The 22,113-nt window shown below is 47.4% G+C and overlaps 2 protein-coding genes across 2 annotated transcripts; both read left to right on the top strand.

Annotated features, from left to right (window-relative positions):
• Positions 1 to 7,659: 7,659 nt before the first annotated feature.
• Positions 7,660 to 16,535, top strand: LOC311143937 (serine/threonine-protein kinase SIK2-like). Its single transcript, XM_084179831.1, has 11 exons — positions 7,660 to 7,943; positions 8,564 to 8,771; positions 8,970 to 9,086; positions 11,434 to 11,497; positions 11,844 to 12,005; positions 12,112 to 12,236; positions 12,375 to 12,498; positions 12,704 to 12,930; positions 13,825 to 14,548; positions 14,691 to 14,886; positions 14,996 to 16,535. The coding sequence occupies exons 2-11, from the start codon at positions 8,619 to 8,621 to the stop codon at positions 15,570 to 15,572; spliced, it is 2,469 nt and encodes an 822-aa protein (XP_084035957.1). The 5' UTR covers positions 7,660 to 7,943; positions 8,564 to 8,618; the 3' UTR covers positions 15,573 to 16,535.
• A 634-nt stretch (positions 16,536 to 17,169) lies between these two features.
• Positions 17,170 to 21,880, top strand: LOC311143919 (serine/threonine-protein kinase SIK2-like). Its single transcript, XM_084179798.1, has 7 exons — positions 17,170 to 17,350; positions 17,457 to 17,581; positions 17,720 to 17,843; positions 18,049 to 18,275; positions 19,170 to 19,893; positions 20,036 to 20,231; positions 20,341 to 21,880. Exons 1-7 carry the CDS (start codon positions 17,212 to 17,214, stop codon positions 20,915 to 20,917), a joined length of 2,112 nt encoding a protein of 703 aa, XP_084035924.1. The 5' UTR covers positions 17,170 to 17,211; the 3' UTR covers positions 20,918 to 21,880.
• Positions 21,881 to 22,113: the final 233 nt, after the last annotated feature.

Genomic DNA, 22,113 nt, shown 5'->3' with positions numbered 1-22,113 from the left:
GTGTGTGTGTGTGTGTGTGTGTGTGTGTGTGTGTGTGTGTGTGTGCGTGCGTGCGTGCGTGCGTGCCGCTTTATTTCCAGGAATTATGAGAGATACGTTTTTTAGGTCATCATGGGATCTGAATCAGGTGGCATTGACATGAGGGTAGTCCATAGAGGAAACACCACAGACACAGATCTACAGACCTAGCTTTCTCCTTCCTCTGAGCTCTAGCGATGGGGATTGTAGCCTACTTTTAGAGATAAATTGATTAATTTACCCAAATGCCACTTTCACATAGTCTGTCATTGTGGCCAAGAAATGCGATGTTTATGTCTACCCCACTACTGGTTTGGCACTGTTCACGCTTTCAAACCTGCTCTCTCACCATGCTTTCAAACCTGCTCTCTCACCATGCGGGTCCCTCTCGAGCTGTAAGAGTTACATAACCAATGATATGTCAACCAGACACAAACACAACAACAACTGGAACATGAAAAGCTGTGACGGATGCAAATGAAGCTAGAACAGACTGAAGCTAGAACAGACTGAACAGACTGAAGCTAGAACAGACTGAACAGACTGAAGCTAGAACAGACTGAAGCTAGAACAGACTGAAGCTAGAACAGACTGAAGCTAGAACAGACTGAAGCTAGAACAGCTAGAACAGACTGAAGCTAGAACAGACTGAACAGACTGAAGCTAGAACAGACTGAAGCTAGAACAGCTTGAACAGACTGAAGCTAGAACAGACTGAAGCTAGAACAGACTGAAGCTAGAACAGCTAGAACAGACTGAAGCTAGAACAGACTGAACAGACTGAAGCTAGAACAGACTGAAGCTAGAACAGACTGAAGCTAGAACAGCTTGAACAGACTGAAGCTAGAACAGACTGAAGCTAGAACAGACTGATACTAGAACAGCTAGAACAGACTGAAGCTAGAACAGACTGAAGCTAGAACAGACTGAAGCTAGAACAGACTGAAGCTAGAACAGACTGAAGCTAGAACAGACTGATACTAGAACAGCTAGAACAGACTGAAGCTAGAACAGACTGAAGCTAGAACAGACTGAAGCTAGAACAGCTAGAACAGACTGAAGCTAGAACAGACTGAAGCTAGAACAGACTGAAGCTAGAACAGCTAGAACAGACTGAAGCTAGAACAGACTGAAGCTAGAACAGACTGAAGCTAGAACAGCTAGAACAGACTGAAGCTAGAACAGACTGAAGCTAGAACAGACTGAAGCTAGAACAGCTAGAACAGACTGAAGCTAGAACAGACTGATACTAGAACAGACTGAAGCTAGAACAGACTGAGTAAACAAAGACAGCAGAGGGAGAAGGGTGCAGCGTGGTTGGCTGTAAAAGTGTACTCGTGAAAGGTTGCGTCGTGACCTTTTGGGGTCGGGATGCTTTGCATACAGTTTGCATCCCTCTATCATAGTAATGTAGAGTGTGGGAGGGGCAGACTACTTCTCTCTACTGTGGTGCAGCCTGGTCTCATAGACTAGACGTAACATAGTAAATCTAAATCCGGAACACTCAAACGAGTATGATATGTTATGTTTGGTATGGTTACATAAGACAGATGGTTACTTACGGCAAAAAGAAAAGTAAGGTGGTTGGTCGGGGTGGATAGGTGGGTGTATAATGCAAACATCTAGCAAGTTCGAATCTCATCATGGACAACTCTAGCATTTTGGATAATTAGCAACTTTTCAACTACTTACTACTTTTTTGCTACTTTGCAACTACTTAACATAGTAGCTAACCCTTCCCCTAACCCTAACCTTAACCCTTTAACCTAAGTCCTAAACTTAACCCAAACCTTAACCCTAACCCCTAACCTTAATCCCTAGCCTAGCTAACGTTAGCCAGCTAGCTAACGTTAGCCACCTAGGTAGAATTCGTAACATACAGTGTCAAATGTTTTGCAAATTTGTAACATATTGTACGTTTCTGCGAATTTGTAACATAGAAAACAAATTGTAATTCGTAACATATCATACATATCATACATATCATACATATCAAATGGGTGATGAACATCCACAAATTAATACATACCATAACGAAAAGTAAGTGTCTCGGATTTACATACAGACTAATACGAAACGCTCTGGGACCAGGTTGTGTGGTGAGATGTGATATTTACCTAATCCTACTCTCTCCACCCACTCGTTCTCTCTAGTTTTCTCTCACCATCTCTCTATCACACTTGGCCTCTGCCTGTCATTCTCATTATCTTTCTTTCTCAATCTGAATATTTATCTTCCTCTCTCTCTCTCTCGCTCTCAATTAGTGTTTTCTTGTCTTTGGATGCTTGATTTATTTTGCCCTCATGATCTGTGTCACAAGTGTGTTTTTACCTTTTTTACCTCTATGTTATCATGGGGCACAGAGGGACGGTTATTCCCCAGGCATCTAGTATATGTTCATTGTATAACAATGTAATTGCACTTTTCCTCTGATGTCTGTTCTTGTGCAATTACTCTTACTGCTCTTACTCTTATGTGTCTGTTACTGTAGTGGCATAATTCCTTGTATACGTAAAGAATGGCTCCTTCAAGGATGTTTTTTATTCTATTCTGTTCTATTCTGTTCTGTTATATTCTTTTCTATTCTGTTCTATTCTATTCTGTTATATTCTGTTCTGTTATATTATTTTCTATTCTGTTCTATTCTGTTCTATTCTATTATATTCTATTCTATTCTATTCTGTTCTATTCTATTGCTTGTAGTTATTCCCATGCTATTATTATTCAACTTTGGCGTTAGTGGATATACTCGAGTTATGGTAGGAGTTGCAAAAGTCCTCTGTGGTCCTTTCAGAGCTGTGTGGGCTGTATCTCTCTGAGTGGAGGAGTTTGACACCACTGCAGGGGTACCCCCTAATTAATGTCAAGGCCCTGTTGATGATGCTGTTGCATGATGATGTGTGAACAATAATAAAAGGCCACTAAGTCACCTACTATTGTACAGCTACATCACCCCTCCCTCCCTTTCCCTCTCCCTCCCTCCCTCCCTCCCTCCCTCGCTGACCGAGAATCAGCCCAATCAAATGCTGGGTACTTTCCAGCACTAAGTACAGTACACATCCAATAGCATAAATCAGACAGTAACAGAGGCCAATAGCCATGAAAGAGAAAGTGATTAGAGAACTTGACAGGATGTCGGGGTTAGGTGTTGTAATCCCTGAGAATGAAGCCACAGAGTGGGTTTCTGCCATGGTAGCTGCTGTAAAAAAAAAGATGACTCTGTCAGGCTATGCATAGACCCAGTGCACCTGAACAAAGCACTGCTTAGGCCACACCACCCCATGAAACTACAGAACAGCCTGGTGCAAAAGTGTTCAGCATTGTTGATGAAAAATGTGGATTCTGATAGATTCCTCTTGATGAGAAATAATCTAAACTAACCACATTCATGTCTCCTGTTGGAAGGTTCAGGTTCCTCCGCATGCTGTACGATATCTCCACTGGCAGTGAGGTCTTACAGAGATCAATGGAGCAGCTGTTTGTTGGGCAGCCATGTGAGATGATGGTGGATGACATCCTAGTGCGGGGAGGCCCACTGGGTGAACACGATGAGCCCCTCAAGCAGGTCCTCAACAGGATTAGGCGAGTCAACTTGAAGCTGAATCCAGAGAAGTGCAGATTCAGGCTCCATGAGGTTCCCTACGTCGGTCACCTCCTCATATCCCATGGGGTGAAACCTGACCCGGAAAAAAGACAGAGGCCATCAGGCAGATGCCCAAGCCAGAAGAAAAGCAGGCACTGCAGCCACAGGTGAACAGGGCTCCTCCACCAGCTCCTCCATCAGGACATTGAATGGTGCTGGCAGGAGCAACATGACATTGCCTTCACCAAACTGCTGTCCAGCACACCAGTGCTCCAGTCCTATGATGTGGGCTGCAGTGGGCAAACCAGTGGTGCTATCTGCAGATGTGTCCCAACATGGTCTCAGAGCCGTATGTCTATAACATGGTAGGCCAGTGGCGTTTGCATCAAGAGCACAGACAGAGACACGTTACTCTCAGATAGAGAAAGAGATGTTGACCCTTGTTTTTGCCTGTCAGAAGTTTCATGATTTCATATACGAGCGAGCAGTGGTGGTGGAGACAGACCACCAACATCTGAACACTATCCTGCGGAAGCCTCTGCACACTGCATCCTCATGTCTGCAGGGGATCATGATGAAGCTTCAACGCTACAATGGATGTTGTTTACAAAAGAGGCAAGGAGCTGTTTGTAGCTGACGCGGTACAGCGTACAGCTACATCACCCCTCCCTCCTTCCCTCTCTCCCTCCCTGACTGAGAATCAGCCCAATCAAATGCTAAGCACTAAGGAGCTGATTGTGGACTACAGCAAAAGAAGGACCGAGCATGCCCATGCCCCCATTCTAATCAACGGGGCTGTAGTGGAGCAGGTTGAGAGCTTCAAGTTCCTTGGTGTCCACATTACCAATAAACTGAAGAGGGCACGACAAAGCCTATTCCCCCTCAGGAGACTGAGAAGATTTGGCATGGGTCCTCAGATCCTCAAAAGGTTCTACAGCTGCACCATCGAGAGCATCCTGACTGGTTGCATCACTGCCTGGTGTATGGCAACTGCTCGGCCTCTGACCACAAGGCACTACAGAGGGTAGTGTGTAAGGCCCAGTACATCACTGGAGCCAAGCTTCCTGCCATCCAGGACCTCTATACCAGGCGGTGTCAGAGGAAGGCCATAAAAATTGTCAGACACCCTAGTCATAGACTGTTCTCTCTGCTACCGCAAGGCAAGCGGTACCGGAGTGCCAAGTCTAGGTCCAAAAGGCTTCTTAACAGCTTCTACCCCAAGCCATAAGACTCCTGAACAGCTAATAAAATGGCTACCCGGACTATTTGCATTGTTCCCTTATCTATTGTTTACTTAACACGTATTTTTCTTAAAACTGCATTGTTGGTTAAGGGCTTCTAAGTAAGCATTTTCACCTGTTGTATTAGGCGCATGTGACAAATAACATTTTGTTTGATTTGAAGTACAGTACACATCCAATAGCATAAATCTGACAGTGACAGACAGAGATGATTGATATTTCGATGCCCGACAACATCAATCAAAGGTACAGGCACAGAGGTAAAAGAGACAACATATCTAACTGTAAGTCGCTCTGGATAAGAGCGTCTGCTAAATGACTAAAATGTAATGTAAATGTATATGTAGATTGTCCAATAGCATAAATCAAGAGTTGTGTGGACGTTAAGAGTAGAGGAATGACATCTGTTGGGAGGCCCAGTAGCATCACTCTGTAGTTACTGACACACTGAAAGGAGAAATGACAGATATGTTGACATCAACAGAACTAATGTCCCCCAGGTTGGCTTTGGAGTTGGGGTGTAAACTTCCTGGAATGTTCAATAAATTGGAGGTGTCACAGTTACAGTTGCCTCTGGCTCTCTTTTTGACAGAGGGAACGATGAACGTTCCCAATTTGAGCTGTGAGACAACAGCCACGACTGTAAACTCTGTCAAAAACAGTTACGGAATGAAAGCACCGGGCTGTTGACCTGTTTAGAAGGCAGCCTCGTGTACTGCACATATGCCTTTCTCTCATCTGGCTGACTGGATTGAAAAAGTGTGAGTGCGTGTGTTTGAGCGCAGCACACCAAATGCAGAGTACCTTTCTGCTCAGTCCCCCCTCTCACCCTCCCCAATCTCTCTGCTCTGCTCTCTCGCCTCCTTTCTCTCCTTCCCTCTAGGCTACTTCTCTCTTATTCTCTCTCCTTCCCTCCCCCTCTACCAGCTCTCTCTAGGCTACTTCTCTCTTATTCTCTCTCCTTCCCTCCCCCTCTACCAGCTCCCTCTAGGCTACTTCTCTCTTATTCTCTCTCCTTCCCTCCCCCTCTACCAGCTCCCTCTAGGCTACTTCTCTCTTATTCTCTCTCCTTCCCTCCCCCTCTACCAGCTCCCTCTAGGCTACTTCTCTCTTATTCTCTCTCCTTCCCTCCCCCTCTACCAGCTCCCTCTAGGCTACTTCTCTCTTATTCTCTCTCCTTCCCTCCCCCTCTACCAGCTCTCTCTAGGCTACTTCTCTCTTATTCTCTCTCCTTCCCTCCCCCTCTACCAGCTCCCTCTAGGCTACTTCTCTCTTATTCTCTCTCCTTCCCTCCCCCTCTACCAGCTCTCTCTAGGCTACTTCTCTCTTATTCTCTCTCCTTCCCTCCCCCTCTACCAGCTCTCTCTAGGCTACTTCTCTCTTATTCTCTCTCCTTCCCTCCCCCTCTACCAGCTCTCTCTAGGCTACTTCTCTCTTATTCTCTCTCCTTCCCTCCCCCTCTACCAGCTCTCTCTAGGCTACTTCTCTCTTATTCTCTCTCCTTCCCTCCCCCTCTACCAGCTCCCTCTAGGCTACTTCTCTCTTATTCTCTCTCCTTCCCTCCCCCTCTACCAGCTCTCTCTAGGCTACTTCTCTCTTATTCTCTCTCCTTCCCTCCCCCTCTACCAGCTCCCTCTAGGCTACTTCTCTCTTATTCTCTCTCCTTCCCTCCCCCTCTACCAGCTCTCTCTAGGCTACTTCTCTCTTATTCTCTCTCCTTCCCTCCCCCTCTACCAGCTCTCTCTAGGCTACTTCTCTCTTATTCTCTCTCCTTCCCTCCCCCTCTACCAGCTCCCTCTAGGCTACTTCTCTCTTATTCTCTCTCCTTCCCTCCCCCTCTACCAGCTCTCTCTAGGCTACTTCTCTCTTATTCTCTCTCCTTCCCTCCCCCTCTACCAGCTCTCTCTAGGCTACTTCTCTCTTATTCTCTCTCCTTCCCTCCCCCTCTACCAGCTCTCTCTAGGCTACTTCTCTCTTATTCTCTCTCCTTCCCTCCCCCTCTACCAGCTCTCTCTAGGCTACTTCTCTCTCCTTCCCTCCCCCTCTACCAGCTCTCTCTAGGCTACTTCTCTCTTATTCTCTCTCCTTCCCTCCCCCTCTCCTCCTCTATTACCTTCTCTCTCCTTCCCTCCCTCTCTCTCTCCTTTCTTATTTTCTCTTTACTCCTCCTCTATTAAACCTTACTCTCTCCCATATGAGTAGTACAGAGGTCAGACTGTAGGTGCTGGAGATCTTCAGGGTCACCTGCAGTGAGTGACCATCAGGAAAAGCATGCATGCATCAGCAAATCAGCTCTAAAGCTGCAATCTTGCATACATTTAAAAAAAACAAGTGCATGTTGACTACACAGTTTTGCAAAAAGTTTGAAAACATGCCATGTTTGACCAGTTAAAAGGGTTCATAACTACTAAGAACCATTTCCAGTTTCACTTTTTCCCCCAAAGTAAGGAGATTAAAGTCAACTGAAAGTCGAGGGAGCGCACACCCGCTAAATGCTTTCCAGCGGCGATGAGCGAGCCCCAGCTCTAGCCCTGCTATACAACAACAGTTTGGGAGGAAACATCACGTGGTGACACATCTCCGGGACTGACGTCATCGTCCCCATCTCCAAGCAACTTCTCCATCAGCACTCGCGTCACCGCGCGCCGAGCCTCACGGTTGCCTGGCAACCTCTGCCTTGCGCTTGCGCCCAGCCCTGCTCTTCGCTCGAAGCTCTGACGCGGGTGTGACGTTAATGAGGTGGGTATCAATTTGTTAGCCTATAGCAGCGAGAGAGGAGGAGTCTCCCATGAAGACTGTGGCTGTCCGCATTCCACAGGAGCGCACAGGCAGATCGAACAGTGCGGTAGCCGCGTTTGTGACCGGCCACATCACCCTGTAAATAGTTCTAACTGATACGGCTGGCACACTGTAGTGTACACTTTAGTGTACATTTATGTGCATATTTCGTTAAAAAAAAGGACAATAAAAAAGTTGTTGTTTTTCATTAGACTTTTCTCGTATTTACAGCAACTAATATCCTCATATAATGACTTGTATAGCTGTCTGTAACAACCGATTGAACTGTGAGAGGAGGTGGTGCACCTACTACATCCAATAAGGTAAGACACGGCAATGCTCTTATGATTCTTTGGAAAAATCTGACTTGCAGTTCAAGGTGGATCTATAATGGACATTTATAATAATGTATTTATTTTTTTCGGGCAGCATATATGCGCCGAGCTGCCATTGCCATTACCTTAACACTTAACAATTCTGTATTTTGTGTTGTGTTAAATGTCTACATGTCTATTAAGCATAGACGTTTTCATATTTGGGCATGTTTAGTATGAAGCCAGCGCTTCTTATTTAATATAATTAATATATGGTTAGTGCAGTAATCAAATTTAGAGCAAATTTGTGAAGATTTGACAGACATGAAAGTATGTGCTTTATCTTGAATTATTTTGTGCATCATGATGCAATGGAAATGTTAATTCAGAATCTTTGCGTTTTTTTTATAATAATTGTGGAAGAGCACGAATAGGCAGGCCTACGCCTAGCTAAATGTGTAGCCTAATGATTATAATTATAATGTTATTATCAATAATGATAATAATACATTGATAATGTAATGTATTAGGCCTAACAATTGATAACACACTAATAAAAAATAAAATAATGCGATTAAGCATAGGCTTATGCGCATTTGATATTTACAATTTTGACTTTTGTAACGCAGGTACTACACGCAATTTTTATCCTATCCTTTGGAATATAATATTTAATTGGGCATTATGGTGATAATGACGGAGAGCGGCCCGGGGGGCCAGCCCAACCATACCCAGGGAAGGCCTCTACAGGTCGGCTTCTATGAGATCATCCGCACGCTGGGGAAAGGAAACTTCGCTGTGGTCAAACTGGCAAGGCACAAAGTCACCAAAACACAGGTCAGCATCCCTAATCTTTCATTACCAATGGTTTCATATCATATTTGATACATTTATAAATCACACGGACACATCTGAAAATAACAAAAACATTTGATAGAATCATATCAGCCTTTCCCATTGCATTTGTCCTGGATATAGTAGACCTTGATTTAGTGTGTTTACAGTTTGCTGTGTTGGTTGGTTGTCCACTGCCAGGTGGCCATAAAGATAATTGATAAGACGAGACTGAACCCATCCAACCTGGAGAAGATCTACAGAGAGGTCCAGATCATGAAGCTACTTAACCACCCCCATATCATCAAACTCTACCAGGTGTGTGTGTGTGTGTGTGTTATTTTAGGTGTGTTGACTGACCCCTTATCCATCATGGATACTGTTGAGTGACTGGGCTGTGTGTTTGGCTACGTGTCCACAGAGAGAGACACGAGCTGAGTGGGTGTTGGGGACAAATAACACAGGCACATTAAACAGGATAGGTAGAGGGAGTAGGGATGGAGGTGTGGCGGCAAGGAAGATATTAAATGTATGGATGAAATGGAGAGAAAGGAAGGTTTCAGTGTTCATTATGGTACATCTGGGTTTATACACGAAATCCTGGGAAACAAGATCTTATTAGAATGTCCCCCATCTCTCCCACACACACACACACACACACACACACACACACACACACACACACACACACACACACACAGCCCCCAACGCCTTGAGATGGCCAGGAAAGCCTGATGTGTCATATGTCCTCCAGAAGACGATCCACCACTGTGAGCAGATTAATACTGAGGGATAGTCCTCCTAAAGAGACACAGGGCTCTGTGACTCAACAACTCAGAAAGCTAATCAGCACTTCCAATCAGGGCTCATAGTGATGGCCAGAACTGACAGTGCTGCTGTGCTCTGCAAAGCCAGGGAGACTTCTCAGTTAGAGGAGTCACTGGATGACTAATGGCTCTGAGCTGGGTTGTCCCCCTGTTTCAGTTTCTGTGTCTTTAACTCTGTAGGCCTACAGTATGTCTGCGAGAGCAGTCTCTCCTAATTTCTTTCTCTCTCTCTCTCTCTCTCTCTCTCTCTCTCTCTCTCTCTCTCTCTCTCTCTCTCTCTCTCTCTCTCTCTCTCTCTCTCTCTCTCTCTCTCTCTCTCTCTCTCTCTCTCTCTCTCTCTCTCTCTCTCTCTCTCTCTCTCTCTCTCTCTCTCTCTCTCTCTCTCTCTCTCTCTCTCTCTCTCGGGGCAATAGTGAGGGTTGAGCAGGTCAGGTGCTATTTGATGAAGGTTGGAGCAAGTTTCTCTGCCCTGAGGGAAACCCTTTTCTCTGTGACACCCCCTCATCCGCCCGCTGAGGGGGAGGTGTAGTACGGTAAAGGCAACCTTGTGATCCGGAGGTCACATCCTCTCCCTCTCATCCTCCTGTTCCACTAACAGAACAGTGGGGAATTGGAAATGATGCAGACAATTACACTGATAGAAGCCACAATCTATTTGCAATATTAAAGCTGATCCACCACCCAAAAAAATAACACCAAAGCGTTGAACCTCAAGCTTTAGATATGCTGCTGTTTCGTTTTTTTGTCTGGTCTTTTGTGAACAAAATTAAACTTTTTTCCCCTGCACTTCTGGAGATCACCACAATCTGTTCTTTCTTTCTTTCTTTCTTTCTTTCTTTCTTTCTTTCTTTCTTCTTTCTTTCTTTCTTTCTTTCTTTCTTTCTTTCTTTCTTTCTTTCTTTCTTTCTTTCCTTTCTTTCTTTCTTTCTTTCTTTCTTTCTTTCTTTCTTTCTTTCTTTCTTTCTTTCTTTCTTTCTCTCAAACACACACTCCCCCACATATCACTCTTCAGGGGCCAGTATGAGGGACCCTTAATGTGCCAGACCACTTCCCTGGAAGCCTGTATGACATCAGCAGCACCTCTAGGGTGAGAGGGACACAGAGTGGTGCTCATCTCTCTCAGATGAAGACTAGAGACTATGTGGAGCCTCTGTGTCTCCCTAACCATTACTGCTGCCCAGCACCTCACTGTCTCTCACGCAGTTAGAAAAGTGAAAGAGAAACTGGGTTGGAAATGAAATGAGGCTATGCAATCACTGCCAGGAGTTCCAGGAAGGGGATGTGGCCTTTTTTATTTTTTCTCTTTGTATTTGCGGTGTTGATGAGTTCTTGATACACAAGCTGAGACCTGTGTGTGTGTGTGAAATTCCTTTCCCAGAAGGAGAGAGATATTGTTTCCGTTGACAACTGGTGACAGACAACACAGTTTAGTGGGAACACGGGTTTGAACTGTTGTGTGTGTTTGTGCCTGTGTGGACGCTGTGTTCGTATCCTATAAATAAAGAGCAGGCAGGAAGTGCCTGTCAGCTATGTTATGCAACAGTTCATATCATGGAAAGTCAACATGCCGTGTGTGTGTGTGTGTGTGTGTGTGTGTGTGTGTGTGTGTGTGTGTGTGTGTGTGAGTGAGTGACAGGAGTTATGGAACAGGAAGGGGGAAGTGTGGTCCGGGGAAAATTAAGGTTGCCAGAAAACTTCCTCAGTGCCCAGTCCTGGCTCTGCTAAAACACTCACAGAGTGGAAAGTCCTCTCTCCTTACGTCATCACTGTATGTTTGTGTGTGTATAGCCTACTTTTTGCTAACTTCTCTCCTATGTCTCTCTTTGTGTTTCTCTTAGGTAATGGAGACTAAAGATATGCTGTACATTGTGACAGAATACGCCAAAAATGGAGAGATGTTCGGTGAGGAACAAATAAAATGTTGCTTTGTTGTAATTGGGTTGGGCACAGTGGAGGCTGCTGAGGGGAGGACGGCTCATAATAATGGCTGGAATGGAGTCAATGGAATGGTATCAAACACATCAAAGACGTGGTTTCCATGTGGTTGATACCACTCCATTGACTCCGTTCCAGCCATTAGTATGAACTGTCCTCCCCTCAGCAGCCTCCACTGATTGGGTAGTATCTTTTTAGGTAATAAAAGGGGTAAAATAGATATGAAGTTCCTCCCTCACCCAGGATGTATAGATGGTTTGGGCCTCTTAGTCTAAAACGCCCCCTCTCTCCTTCTCTTCCTCTTGTCCTCCAGACTACTTGACCTCAAACGGGCGCATGAGCGAGGACGAGGCGCGGAAGAAGTTCTGGCAGATCCTGACGGCGGTGGACTACTGCCACAGACACCACATCGTTCACAGAGACCTCAAAACTGAGAATCTTCTGCTGGACGCCAACATGAACATCAAACTGGCCGGTGAGTCTGTCAAGAAACAACCCTGGAGCCAGCAGCCATGGGAATACAGGAGTCAAACAACCACGAGTTTCACTAACTAACCAATCTCTTTCTCCTTCCCATTCAGACTTTGGATTCGGTAATTTCTACAACGCAGGCGAGCCCTTGTCTACGTGGTGTGGCAGCCCCCCTTACGCAGCACCCGAGGTGTTCGAGGGAAAGGAGTATGAAGGGCCACAGTTGGATATCTGGGTAAGGGCTAACAGGGAAACTGCACACAATGTGTTTTGAACCGAAGTTCTACCATCTTCATGTCAACCCAATCAATACTGAAGTAAAGGGAGAGACCATTTGTTGATGTTCTCCTCCTGGTGTCTCTCTCCTCTACAGAGTCTGGGTGTGGTTCTGTATGTTCTCGTGTGTGGTTCCCTTCCGTTCGACGGGCCCAGCCTCCCCGCCCTCAGACAGAGAGTCACAGAGGGGCGCTTCAGAATCCCCTTCTTCATGTCTCAAGGTACCCATCACTATGGCAATTGGATTGATAGATTGATTGATACAATGGTTGGTTTATATTATATAAAAGCACATGCTATATCATCAGACTGACCTTGCTTTCCCTTCTCCCTCCCTCCCACCTCCCTTCTCCCTCCCTCCCTCCCTCCTCCCTTCTCCCTCCCTCCCTCCCTCCCTCTCTCTTCCTCCCTCTCTATTCCCCGCAGACTGTGAGAACCTGATCCGTAGGATGCTGGTGGTGGACCCAGCTAAGAGGATCAGTGTGGCCCAGATCAAGCAGCACCGCTGGATGCTGGCTGACCCCACAGCTCCTCGCCAGACCCTCAGTATGGCCCTGCCCCTCACAGACTACAACTCTAACCTGGGGGACTACAGCGAGCCCGTCCTGGGCATCATGCAAACCCTGGGCATCGACCGTCAGAGGACCATTGAGGTGAGTGGCTCATTGGTTGATGTGTTAATTGGTTGATTGGTTTATTGGTGTTATCGTCATGGAAGGAGGATTAGAGGAGGGTAGGAGTGAGTGGAGCTGGGCCGTTATATAGGTTACAGGTTATAGGTTATGTGTTATAGGTTATAGGTTACAGGTTATAGGTTACATGTTATAGGTTACAGGTTATAGGTTATAGGTTACATGTTATAGGTTACAGGTTATAGGTTACAGGTTATAGGTTACAGGTTATAGGTTACGGGTTCTAGGTTACAGGTTATAGGTTACGGGTTCTAGGTTCTAGGTTACAGGTTATAGGTTACAGGTTATGGGTTATAGGTTCTAGGTTACAGGTTCTAGGTGACAGGTTCTAGGTTACAGGTTACAGGTTATAGGTTACGGGTTATATAGTAGGTTACACAGATCATATAGTACCACAGGAATACAGTATTTGGAGTACACTGTAAAGACTGAGCTAGTGGGGTTGGGTACTGGGTTGAAAGTGTTGGGGCTTTGAGGCAGTTAGTCATGTCTGGCAGTATGTTATGTTGCCTCTCAGGCAGGCGCCACAGTCAAACACACCCTGGGGCTCTGTACGCCTGGGAGACTTAATACTAGTTTTGTAGGGAGAATTAGGGGTATAACTGGCATCTGCTTTTAAAGGCTGACACACTGAGCGGTGAGTAGATGAGCTCCAACAGCAGTCTCTCAGGAGATTAGTCTGAGAGAGCGCAGTCTGATGGGGCACAGAGCGCGTGTGTGTGTGTGTCTCTTATCTGAGAGAGAAATATAAATAGAGAGAGTGAGAGAGAAATAGGGAGAGGAAGACTAAACACTAAAGACTGACACCCTTTAGACCAAAATGGCTGACTAACATGTCCTTGTCTTCTGCCCCAGTCTCTGCAGAGCAGCAGCTACAACCACTTCTCAGCCATCTACTACTTGCTGTTGGAGAGGGTCAGGGAGCACCGGGCCCAGCAGCTTAGCCGTCAGTGTGGGCCCTGGAGCCAGAGACCCAGGAGCACCTCTGACTCTGGTACCCCAGAGGTCATCATGGAGGACAGCTTCAGACCTTCAGCCTACCCCATTCAATGCAAGAGCACCCCTCCCATGCACTCGGAGATGGAATATGACCAAGGTGCATTGTTTCAACGTGTGGTGTTCCCGGTGGAAGCCAGTCTGAACCGACTGCTGTGTAACCGCTCCATCTCCCCCAACAGCCTGGTGGAGACCAGCATCAGTGAGGAGGTGCGGCCCCGCGACCTGGAGGAGGAGGCGGTCACACACACCTGCTCAACCCTTGTCCTGCCCACCACCACCTCCCGGCGACACACCCTGGCCGAGGTCTCTGCTAGCTTCCACCAGTGCAACCCCCCCTGCATCGTGGTCAGCCCCTCCGACGGTGCGTCATCTGACAGCTGTCTGAAGTCCTCATCCACCCCCAACCCTGCTCTGCGCCCCACTGTGGGTGGCCTATCAGCTGTGCTGGTCTTTGGGACTGACCCCGGGGCTCTGGTCCCCGCCGGTAGCCCACCGGCCCTCTCCTATCACCTCCTCCCCCAGGCCCAGGCTGCCAGCTTCCAAGAGGGCCGCAGAGCCTCTGACACCTCCCTCACACAAGGTATGGGTGATGACAGTTTATAGGCATTAGGTATGCATCAATCCCATCATCCTCATCATCATCATTACTACAGAGAAATGTATCAGTCATATCATCATCTAACCAATCATCTACCTGTCTCTCTCTTTGTGCGCCTCCCCAGGTCTGAAAGCCTTCCGCCAACAGCTGAGGAAGAACACGCGCACTAAGGGCCTTCTGGGTCTGAATAAGATCAAAGGTCTGGCGAGGCAGGTCTGCCCTCCGACCTCCGACCGCAGTAGCCGTGGCAGCCGGGGATCAATAAGCCCCACCATCAGTGAGCACCGCAGCATGCTGGAGGAAGTTCTACACCAGCAAAGGTAAGAGGGAGACACACACAACCTTACACACGCACCTGCACATAAATACAATCACAGCCACATAGTCACAGTAAGTGTTCTAACCCCACCTCTCTGTCTCTGTTTACAGGATGCTCCAGATCCAGCACCAGCCCCAGCCTCAGTCCCCTTGGCCAGCACCTACCCAGAATCCCCTGCTTTTCCTGTCCCAGCAGCAGCCCCCCTCCCCCACCTCAGTCTTCACCCCCTCCACCCTGTTTGACACCCCCGCCCCCTCCCTCCTCCAGGGGGAACCCCAACCCCCACTGCCCTCCCACCAGAGCCCCCTGGCTCTCCAGCATGCCTTCTGGCAGCATCCTCTGGAGTCATCTTCCCCCTCCTACGGCTCCTCTTCCTCCTGCTCCTCCTCTTCCTCCTGCTCCTCCTCTTCCTCCCTCTCCCCTGTGTGTTCTGCTGCTTACCTCCTCGAGGCTCGACTGCACATAAGCCAGCAGTCCAGCCTCTACCCCGAGACCAACCTCCACCCCCAGACCAACCCCCACTACCAACCCCAGGACCAGACCCAGGCTTTCACCCAGGGCCCCTTCCCCCTCATGCCCTGGCAGGGGATGTGGAGCTTGGATTCAGCCTCCGGGAGAGAGTCTGAGATGCAGGAGCTGGGCCGGGGTGGGCAGCAGCAGCTGAGCAGCTGTGTGATGGTGAAGTAATGGAGGGAAAGAAAGGAGAAGCAGAAAACAACTTCCTATTGGATGTAATGGTGATGTCATCACTGATGGACAGGAAGGGTGAGCGCTTTTTGACAGTGGGAACAGAACTATGAGACGTGGAGTTTCTCACAGAACATCAGATGATGAGCAGAAGGTGATAGGATGACAGAACAGATCCTCCTAAGTGTGAAAATAGAACAATTGGGGAGAAAAGAAACTCACTGAGCAAAGAGTAGACAGATTTTTTTTTTACTGATGCAAGTCACAAATCTACACTCTCTTGAACAACATGCAAACACACATCTAGGTGTGAGTATCTGTGTGTGATCACATAAGCTGAGAATTAAGCAATAACCAAACTCTGGAGTGGTGGCTCTGATGTCTCGTCAGACCCCCTCCCCCCAGAGTAGCAATAAAGGTCTGGGACCCCCTCAACACAACAGAGGACCTCTGTTCCTTTCCTTTCTCCCTGATGGGGACCACAACTCACCCCTCTCCTGCTATGGAGGGGTGTGTGAAGGATTAGTCTTGAAAACCCAATGAGGACTGGTATCAATGTACCGTACTAGATCATTTAAGACCTATTTCAACAGTTGTGAGTTTTAGTTTGAGTTTTTTCATCAAGTTTGAAAACAGGAGGATCCAGTCTTCCTGATTTCGTTTTGTGTTACTTTTCCGGTTTTGCTCACTGTATATAGACCTTTATTACATTTAATTGTTTTTCACTTTATTAGAAAATACCAAAGTTCTTTCTTTATTTTTACTTTGTTTGCCTTTTGGAGAAGATATTACTTCAAATCAAATGTTATTGGTCACATACACATGTTTAGCAGATGTTATTGCGGGTGTAGCGAAATGCTTGTGTTCCTAGCTCCAGCAGTGCAGTAATATCTAACCACACACAACAATACACACATCTAAAAGTAAAAGAATGGAATTAAGAAATATTGTAATATTTGGACGAACAATGTCAGAGTCCGGAGTATAACTATATATATATATATATATATATATATATATATATATGTGTGTGTGTGTGTGTGTGTGTGTGTGTGTGTGTGTGTGTGCATATGTGTGATGGGATGTATAGACATTGTGGAAAGTATGTGAATAGAATAGTATACGTACAGCAATAGTTGAATAGGATGGACTTGACTAGAATACAGCATATACATATGAAATGGGTAAAACAGTATGTAAATCTTATTAAAGTGACCAGTGTTCCATGTCTGTGTACATAGGGCAGCAGCCTCTAAGGTGCAGGGATGAGTAAGCGAGTGGTAGCTGGCTAGTAACAGTGACTAAGTTCAGGGCAGGGTACTGGTGGAGGCCAGCTATTTAACAGTCTGACGGCCTTTCAGTCTCTCGGTCCCAGCTTTGATTCACCTGTCCTGACCTCACCTATTTTGTAGCAATCCTACAAACATGCAGTATCATAACTATTCTAAGCTTCCAAACATTCCCCTCAGCAGCCTCCACTGATTGGGTAGTATCTTTTTAGGTAATAAAAGGGGTAAAATAGATATGAAGTTCCTCCCTCACCCAGGATGTATAGATGGTTTGGGCCTCTTAGTCTAAAACGCCCCCTCTCTCCTTCTCTTCCTCTTGTCCTCCAGACTACTTGACCTCAAACGGGCGCATGAGCGAGGACGAGGCGCGGAAGAAGTTCTGGCAGATCCTGACGGCGGTGGACTACTGCCACAGACACCACATCGTTCACAGAGACCTCAAAACTGAGAATCTTCTGCTGGACGCCAACATGAACATCAAACTGGCCGGTGAGTCTGTCAAGAAACAACCCTGGAGCCAGCAGCCATGGGAATACAGGAGTCAAACAACCACGAGTTTCACTAACTAACCAATCTCTTTCTCCTTCCCATTCAGACTTTGGATTCGGTAATTTCTACAACGCAGGCGAGCCCTTGTCTACGTGGTGTGGCAGCCCCCCTTACGCAGCACCCGAGGTGTTCGAGGGAAAGGAGTATGAAGGGCCACAGTTGGATATCTGGGTAAGGGCTAACAGGGAAACTGCACACAATGTGTTTTGAACCGAAGTTCTACCATCTTCATGTCAACCCAATCAATACTGAAGTAAAGGGAGAGACCATTTGTTGATGTTCTCCTCCTGGTGTCTCTCTCCTCTACAGAGTCTGGGTGTGGTTCTGTATGTTCTCGTGTGTGGTTCCCTTCCGTTCGACGGGCCCAGCCTCCCCGCCCTCAGACAGAGAGTCACAGAGGGGCGCTTCAGAATCCCCTTCTTCATGTCTCAAGGTACCCATCACTATGGCAATTGGATTGATAGATTGATTGATACAATGGTTGGTTTATATTATATAAAAGCACATGCTATATCATCAGACTGACCTTGCTTTCCCTTCTCCCTCCCTCCCACCTCCCTTCTCCCTCCCTCCCTCCCTCCTCCCTTCTCCCTCCCTCCCTCCCTCCCTCTCTCTTCCTCCCTCTCTATTCCCCGCAGACTGTGAGAACCTGATCCGTAGGATGCTGGTGGTGGACCCAGCTAAGAGGATCAGTGTGGCCCAGATCAAGCAGCACCGCTGGATGCTGGCTGACCCCACAGCTCCTCGCCAGACCCTCAGTATGGCCCTGCCCCTCACAGACTACAACTCTAACCTGGGGGACTACAGCGAGCCCGTCCTGGGCATCATGCAAACCCTGGGCATCGACCGTCAGAGGACCATTGAGGTGAGTGGCTCATTGGTTGATGTGTTAATTGGTTGATTGGTTTATTGGTGTTATCGTCATGGAAGGAGGATTAGAGGAGGGTAGGAGTGAGTGGAGCTGGGCCGTTATATAGGTTACAGGTTATAGGTTATGTGTTATAGGTTATAGGTTACAGGTTATAGGTTACATGTTATAGGTTACAGGTTATAGGTTATAGGTTACATGTTATAGGTTACAGGTTATAGGTTACAGGTTATAGGTTACAGGTTATAGGTTACGGGTTCTAGGTTACAGGTTATAGGTTACGGGTTCTAGGTTCTAGGTTACAGGTTATAGGTTACAGGTTATGGGTTATAGGTTCTAGGTTACAGGTTCTAGGTGACAGGTTCTAGGTTACAGGTTACAGGTTATAGGTTACGGGTTATATAGTAGGTTACACAGATCATATAGTACCACAGGAATACAGTATTTGGAGTACACTGTAAAGACTGAGCTAGTGGGGTTGGGTACTGGGTTGAAAGTGTTGGGGCTTTGAGGCAGTTAGTCATGTCTGGCAGTATGTTATGTTGCCTCTCAGGCAGGCGCCACAGTCAAACACACCCTGGGGCTCTGTACGCCTGGGAGACTTAATACTAGTTTTGTAGGGAGAATTAGGGGTATAACTGGCATCTGCTTTTAAAGGCTGACACACTGAGCGGTGAGTAGATGAGCTCCAACAGCAGTCTCTCAGGAGATTAGTCTGAGAGAGCGCAGTCTGATGGGGCACAGAGCGCGTGTGTGTGTGTGTCTCTTATCTGAGAGAGAAATATAAATAGAGAGAGTGAGAGAGAAATAGGGAGAGGAAGACTAAACACTAAAGACTGACACCCTTTAGACCAAAATGGCTGACTAACATGTCCTTGTCTTCTGCCCCAGTCTCTGCAGAGCAGCAGCTACAACCACTTCTCAGCCATCTACTACTTGCTGTTGGAGAGGGTCAGGGAGCACCGGGCCCAGCAGCTTAGCCGTCAGTGTGGGCCCTGGAGCCAGAGACCCAGGAGCACCTCTGACTCTGGTACCCCAGAGGTCATCATGGAGGACAGCTTCAGACCTTCAGCCTACCCCATTCAATGCAAGAGCACCCCTCCCATGCACTCGGAGATGGAATATGACCAAGGTGCATTGTTTCAACGTGTGGTGTTCCCGGTGGAAGCCAGTCTGAACCGACTGCTGTGTAACCGCTCCATCTCCCCCAACAGCCTGGTGGAGACCAGCATCAGTGAGGAGGTGCGGCCCCGCGACCTGGAGGAGGAGGCGGTCACACACACCTGCTCAACCCTTGTCCTGCCCACCACCACCTCCCGGCGACACACCCTGGCCGAGGTCTCTGCTAGCTTCCACCAGTGCAACCCCCCCTGCATCGTGGTCAGCCCCTCCGACGGTGCGTCATCTGACAGCTGTCTGAAGTCCTCATCCACCCCCAACCCTGCTCTGCGCCCCACTGTGGGTGGCCTATCAGCTGTGCTGGTCTTTGGGACTGACCCCGGGGCTCTGGTCCCCGCCGGTAGCCCACCGGCCCTCTCCTATCACCTCCTCCCCCAGGCCCAGGCTGCCAGCTTCCAAGAGGGCCGCAGAGCCTCTGACACCTCCCTCACACAAGGTATGGGTGATGACAGTTTATAGGCATTAGGTATGCATCAATCCCATCATCCTCATCATCATCATTACTACAGAGAAATGTATCAGTCATATCATCATCTAACCAATCATCTACCTGTCTCTCTCTTTGTGCGCCTCCCCAGGTCTGAAAGCCTTCCGCCAACAGCTGAGGAAGAACACGCGCACTAAGGGCCTTCTGGGTCTGAATAAGATCAAAGGTCTGGCGAGGCAGGTCTGCCCTCCGACCTCCGACCGCAGTAGCCGTGGCAGCCGGGGATCAATAAGCCCCACCATCAGTGAGCACCGCAGCATGCTGGAGGAAGTTCTACACCAGCAAAGGTAAGAGGGAGACACACACAACCTTACACACGCACCTGCACATAAATACAATCACAGCCACATAGTCACAGTAAGTGTTCTAACCCCACCTCTCTGTCTCTGTTTACAGGATGCTCCAGATCCAGCACCAGCCCCAGCCTCAGTCCCCTTGGCCAGCACCTACCCAGAATCCCCTGCTTTTCCTGTCCCAGCAGCAGCCCCCCTCCCCCACCTCAGTCTTCACCCCCTCCACCCTGTTTGACACCCCCGCCCCCTCCCTCCTCCAGGGGGAACCCCAACCCCCACTGCCCTCCCACCAGAGCCCCCTGGCTCTCCAGCATGCCTTCTGGCAGCATCCTCTGGAGTCATCTTCCCCCTCCTACGGCTCCTCTTCCTCCTGCTCCTCCTCTTCCTCCTGCTCCTCCTCTTCCTCCCTCTCCCCTGTGTGTTCTGCTGCTTACCTCCTCGAGGCTCGACTGCACATAAGCCAGCAGTCCAGCCTCTACCCCGAGACCAACCTCCACCCCCAGACCAACCCCCACTACCAACCCCAGGACCAGACCCAGGCTTTCACCCAGGGCCCCTTCCCCCTCATGCCCTGGCAGGGGATGTGGAGCTTGGATTCAGCCTCCGGGAGAGAGTCTGAGATGCAGGAGCTGGGCCGGGGTGGGCAGCAGCAGCTGAGCAGCTGTGTGATGGTGAAGTAATGGAGGGAAAGAAAGGAGAAGCAGAAAACAACTTCCTATTGGATGTAATGGTGATGTCATCACTGATGGACAGGAAGGGTGAGCGCTTTTTGACAGTGGGAACAGAACTATGAGACGTGGAGTTTCTCACAGAACATCAGATGATGAGCAGAAGGTGATAGGATGACAGAACAGATCCTCCTAAGTGTGAAAATAGAACAATTGGGGAGAAAAGAAACTCACTGAGCAAAGAGTAGACAGATTTTTTTTTTACTGATGCAAGTCACAAATCTACACTCTCTTGAACAACATGCAAACACACATCTAGGTGTGAGTATCTGTGTGTGATCACATAAGCTGAGAATTAAGCAATAACCAAACTCTGGAGTGGTGGCTCTGATGTCTCGTCAGACCCCCTCCCCCCAGAGTAGCAATAAAGGTCTGGGACCCCCTCAACACAACAGAGGACCTCTGTTCCTTTCCTTTCTCCCTGATGGGGACCACAACTCACCCCTCTCCTGCTATGGAGGGGTGTGTGAAGGATTAGTCTTGAAAACCCAATGAGGACTGGTATCAATGTACCGTACTAGATCATTTAAGACCTATTTCAACAGTTGTGAGTTTTAGTTTGAGTTTTTTCATCAAGTTTGAAAACAGGAGGATCCAGTCTTCCTGATTTCGTTTTGTGTTACTTTTCCGGTTTTGCTCACTGTATATAGACCTTTATTACATTTAATTGTTTTTCACTTTATTAGAAAATACCAAAGTTCTTTCTTTATTTTTACTTTGTTTGCCTTTTGGAGAAGATATTACTTCAAATCAAATGTTATTGGTCACATACACATGTTTAGCAGATGTTATTGCGGGTGTAGCGAAATGCTTGTGTTCCTAGCTCCAGCAGTGCAGTAATATCTAACCACACACAACAATACACACATCTAAAAGTAAAAGAATGGAATTAAGAAATATTGTAATATTTGGACGAACAATGTCAGAGTCCGGAGTATAACTATATATATATATATATATATATATATATATATATATGTGTGTGTGTGTGTGTGTGTGTGTGTGTGTGTGTGTGTGTGTGTGTGTGCATATGTGTGATGGGATGTATAGACATTGTGGAAAGTATGTGAATAGAATAGTATACGTACAGCAATAGTTGAATAGGATGGACTTGACTAGAATACAGCATATACATATGAAATGGGTAA

This window comes from Coregonus lavaretus (assembly GCF_964263955.1).
Source record: "Coregonus lavaretus genome assembly, chromosome: 16".
Classification (NCBI taxonomy): domain Eukaryota; kingdom Metazoa; phylum Chordata; class Actinopteri; order Salmoniformes; family Salmonidae; genus Coregonus; species Coregonus lavaretus.
The sequence above is the reverse complement of the archived record's forward strand: the minus strand, read 5'-3'. Positions and strand labels throughout refer to the sequence as shown.

Excerpts from the sequence above, each read along its gene's own strand:
- LOC311143937 (XM_084179831.1), top strand. The coding sequence starts at position 8,619 with ATGGTGATAATGACGGAGAGCGGCCCGGGGGGCCAGCCCAACCATACC. Across the intron at positions 8,772-8,969 it reads ACAAAGTCACCAAAACACAG|GTGGCCATAAAGATAATTGA; the intron begins GTCAGCATCCCT and ends GTCCACTGCCAG. Across the intron at positions 12,931-13,824 it reads ACCGTCAGAGGACCATTGAG|TCTCTGCAGAGCAGCAGCTA; the intron begins GTGAGTGGCTCA and ends CTTCTGCCCCAG.
- LOC311143919 (XM_084179798.1), top strand. The coding sequence starts at position 17,212 with ATGAGCGAGGACGAGGCGCGGAAGAAGTTCTGGCAGATCCTGACGGCG. Across the intron at positions 17,351-17,456 it reads CATGAACATCAAACTGGCCG|ACTTTGGATTCGGTAATTTC; the intron begins GTGAGTCTGTCA and ends CTTCCCATTCAG. Across the intron at positions 17,582-17,719 it reads GGCCACAGTTGGATATCTGG|AGTCTGGGTGTGGTTCTGTA; the intron begins GTAAGGGCTAAC and ends TCTCCTCTACAG.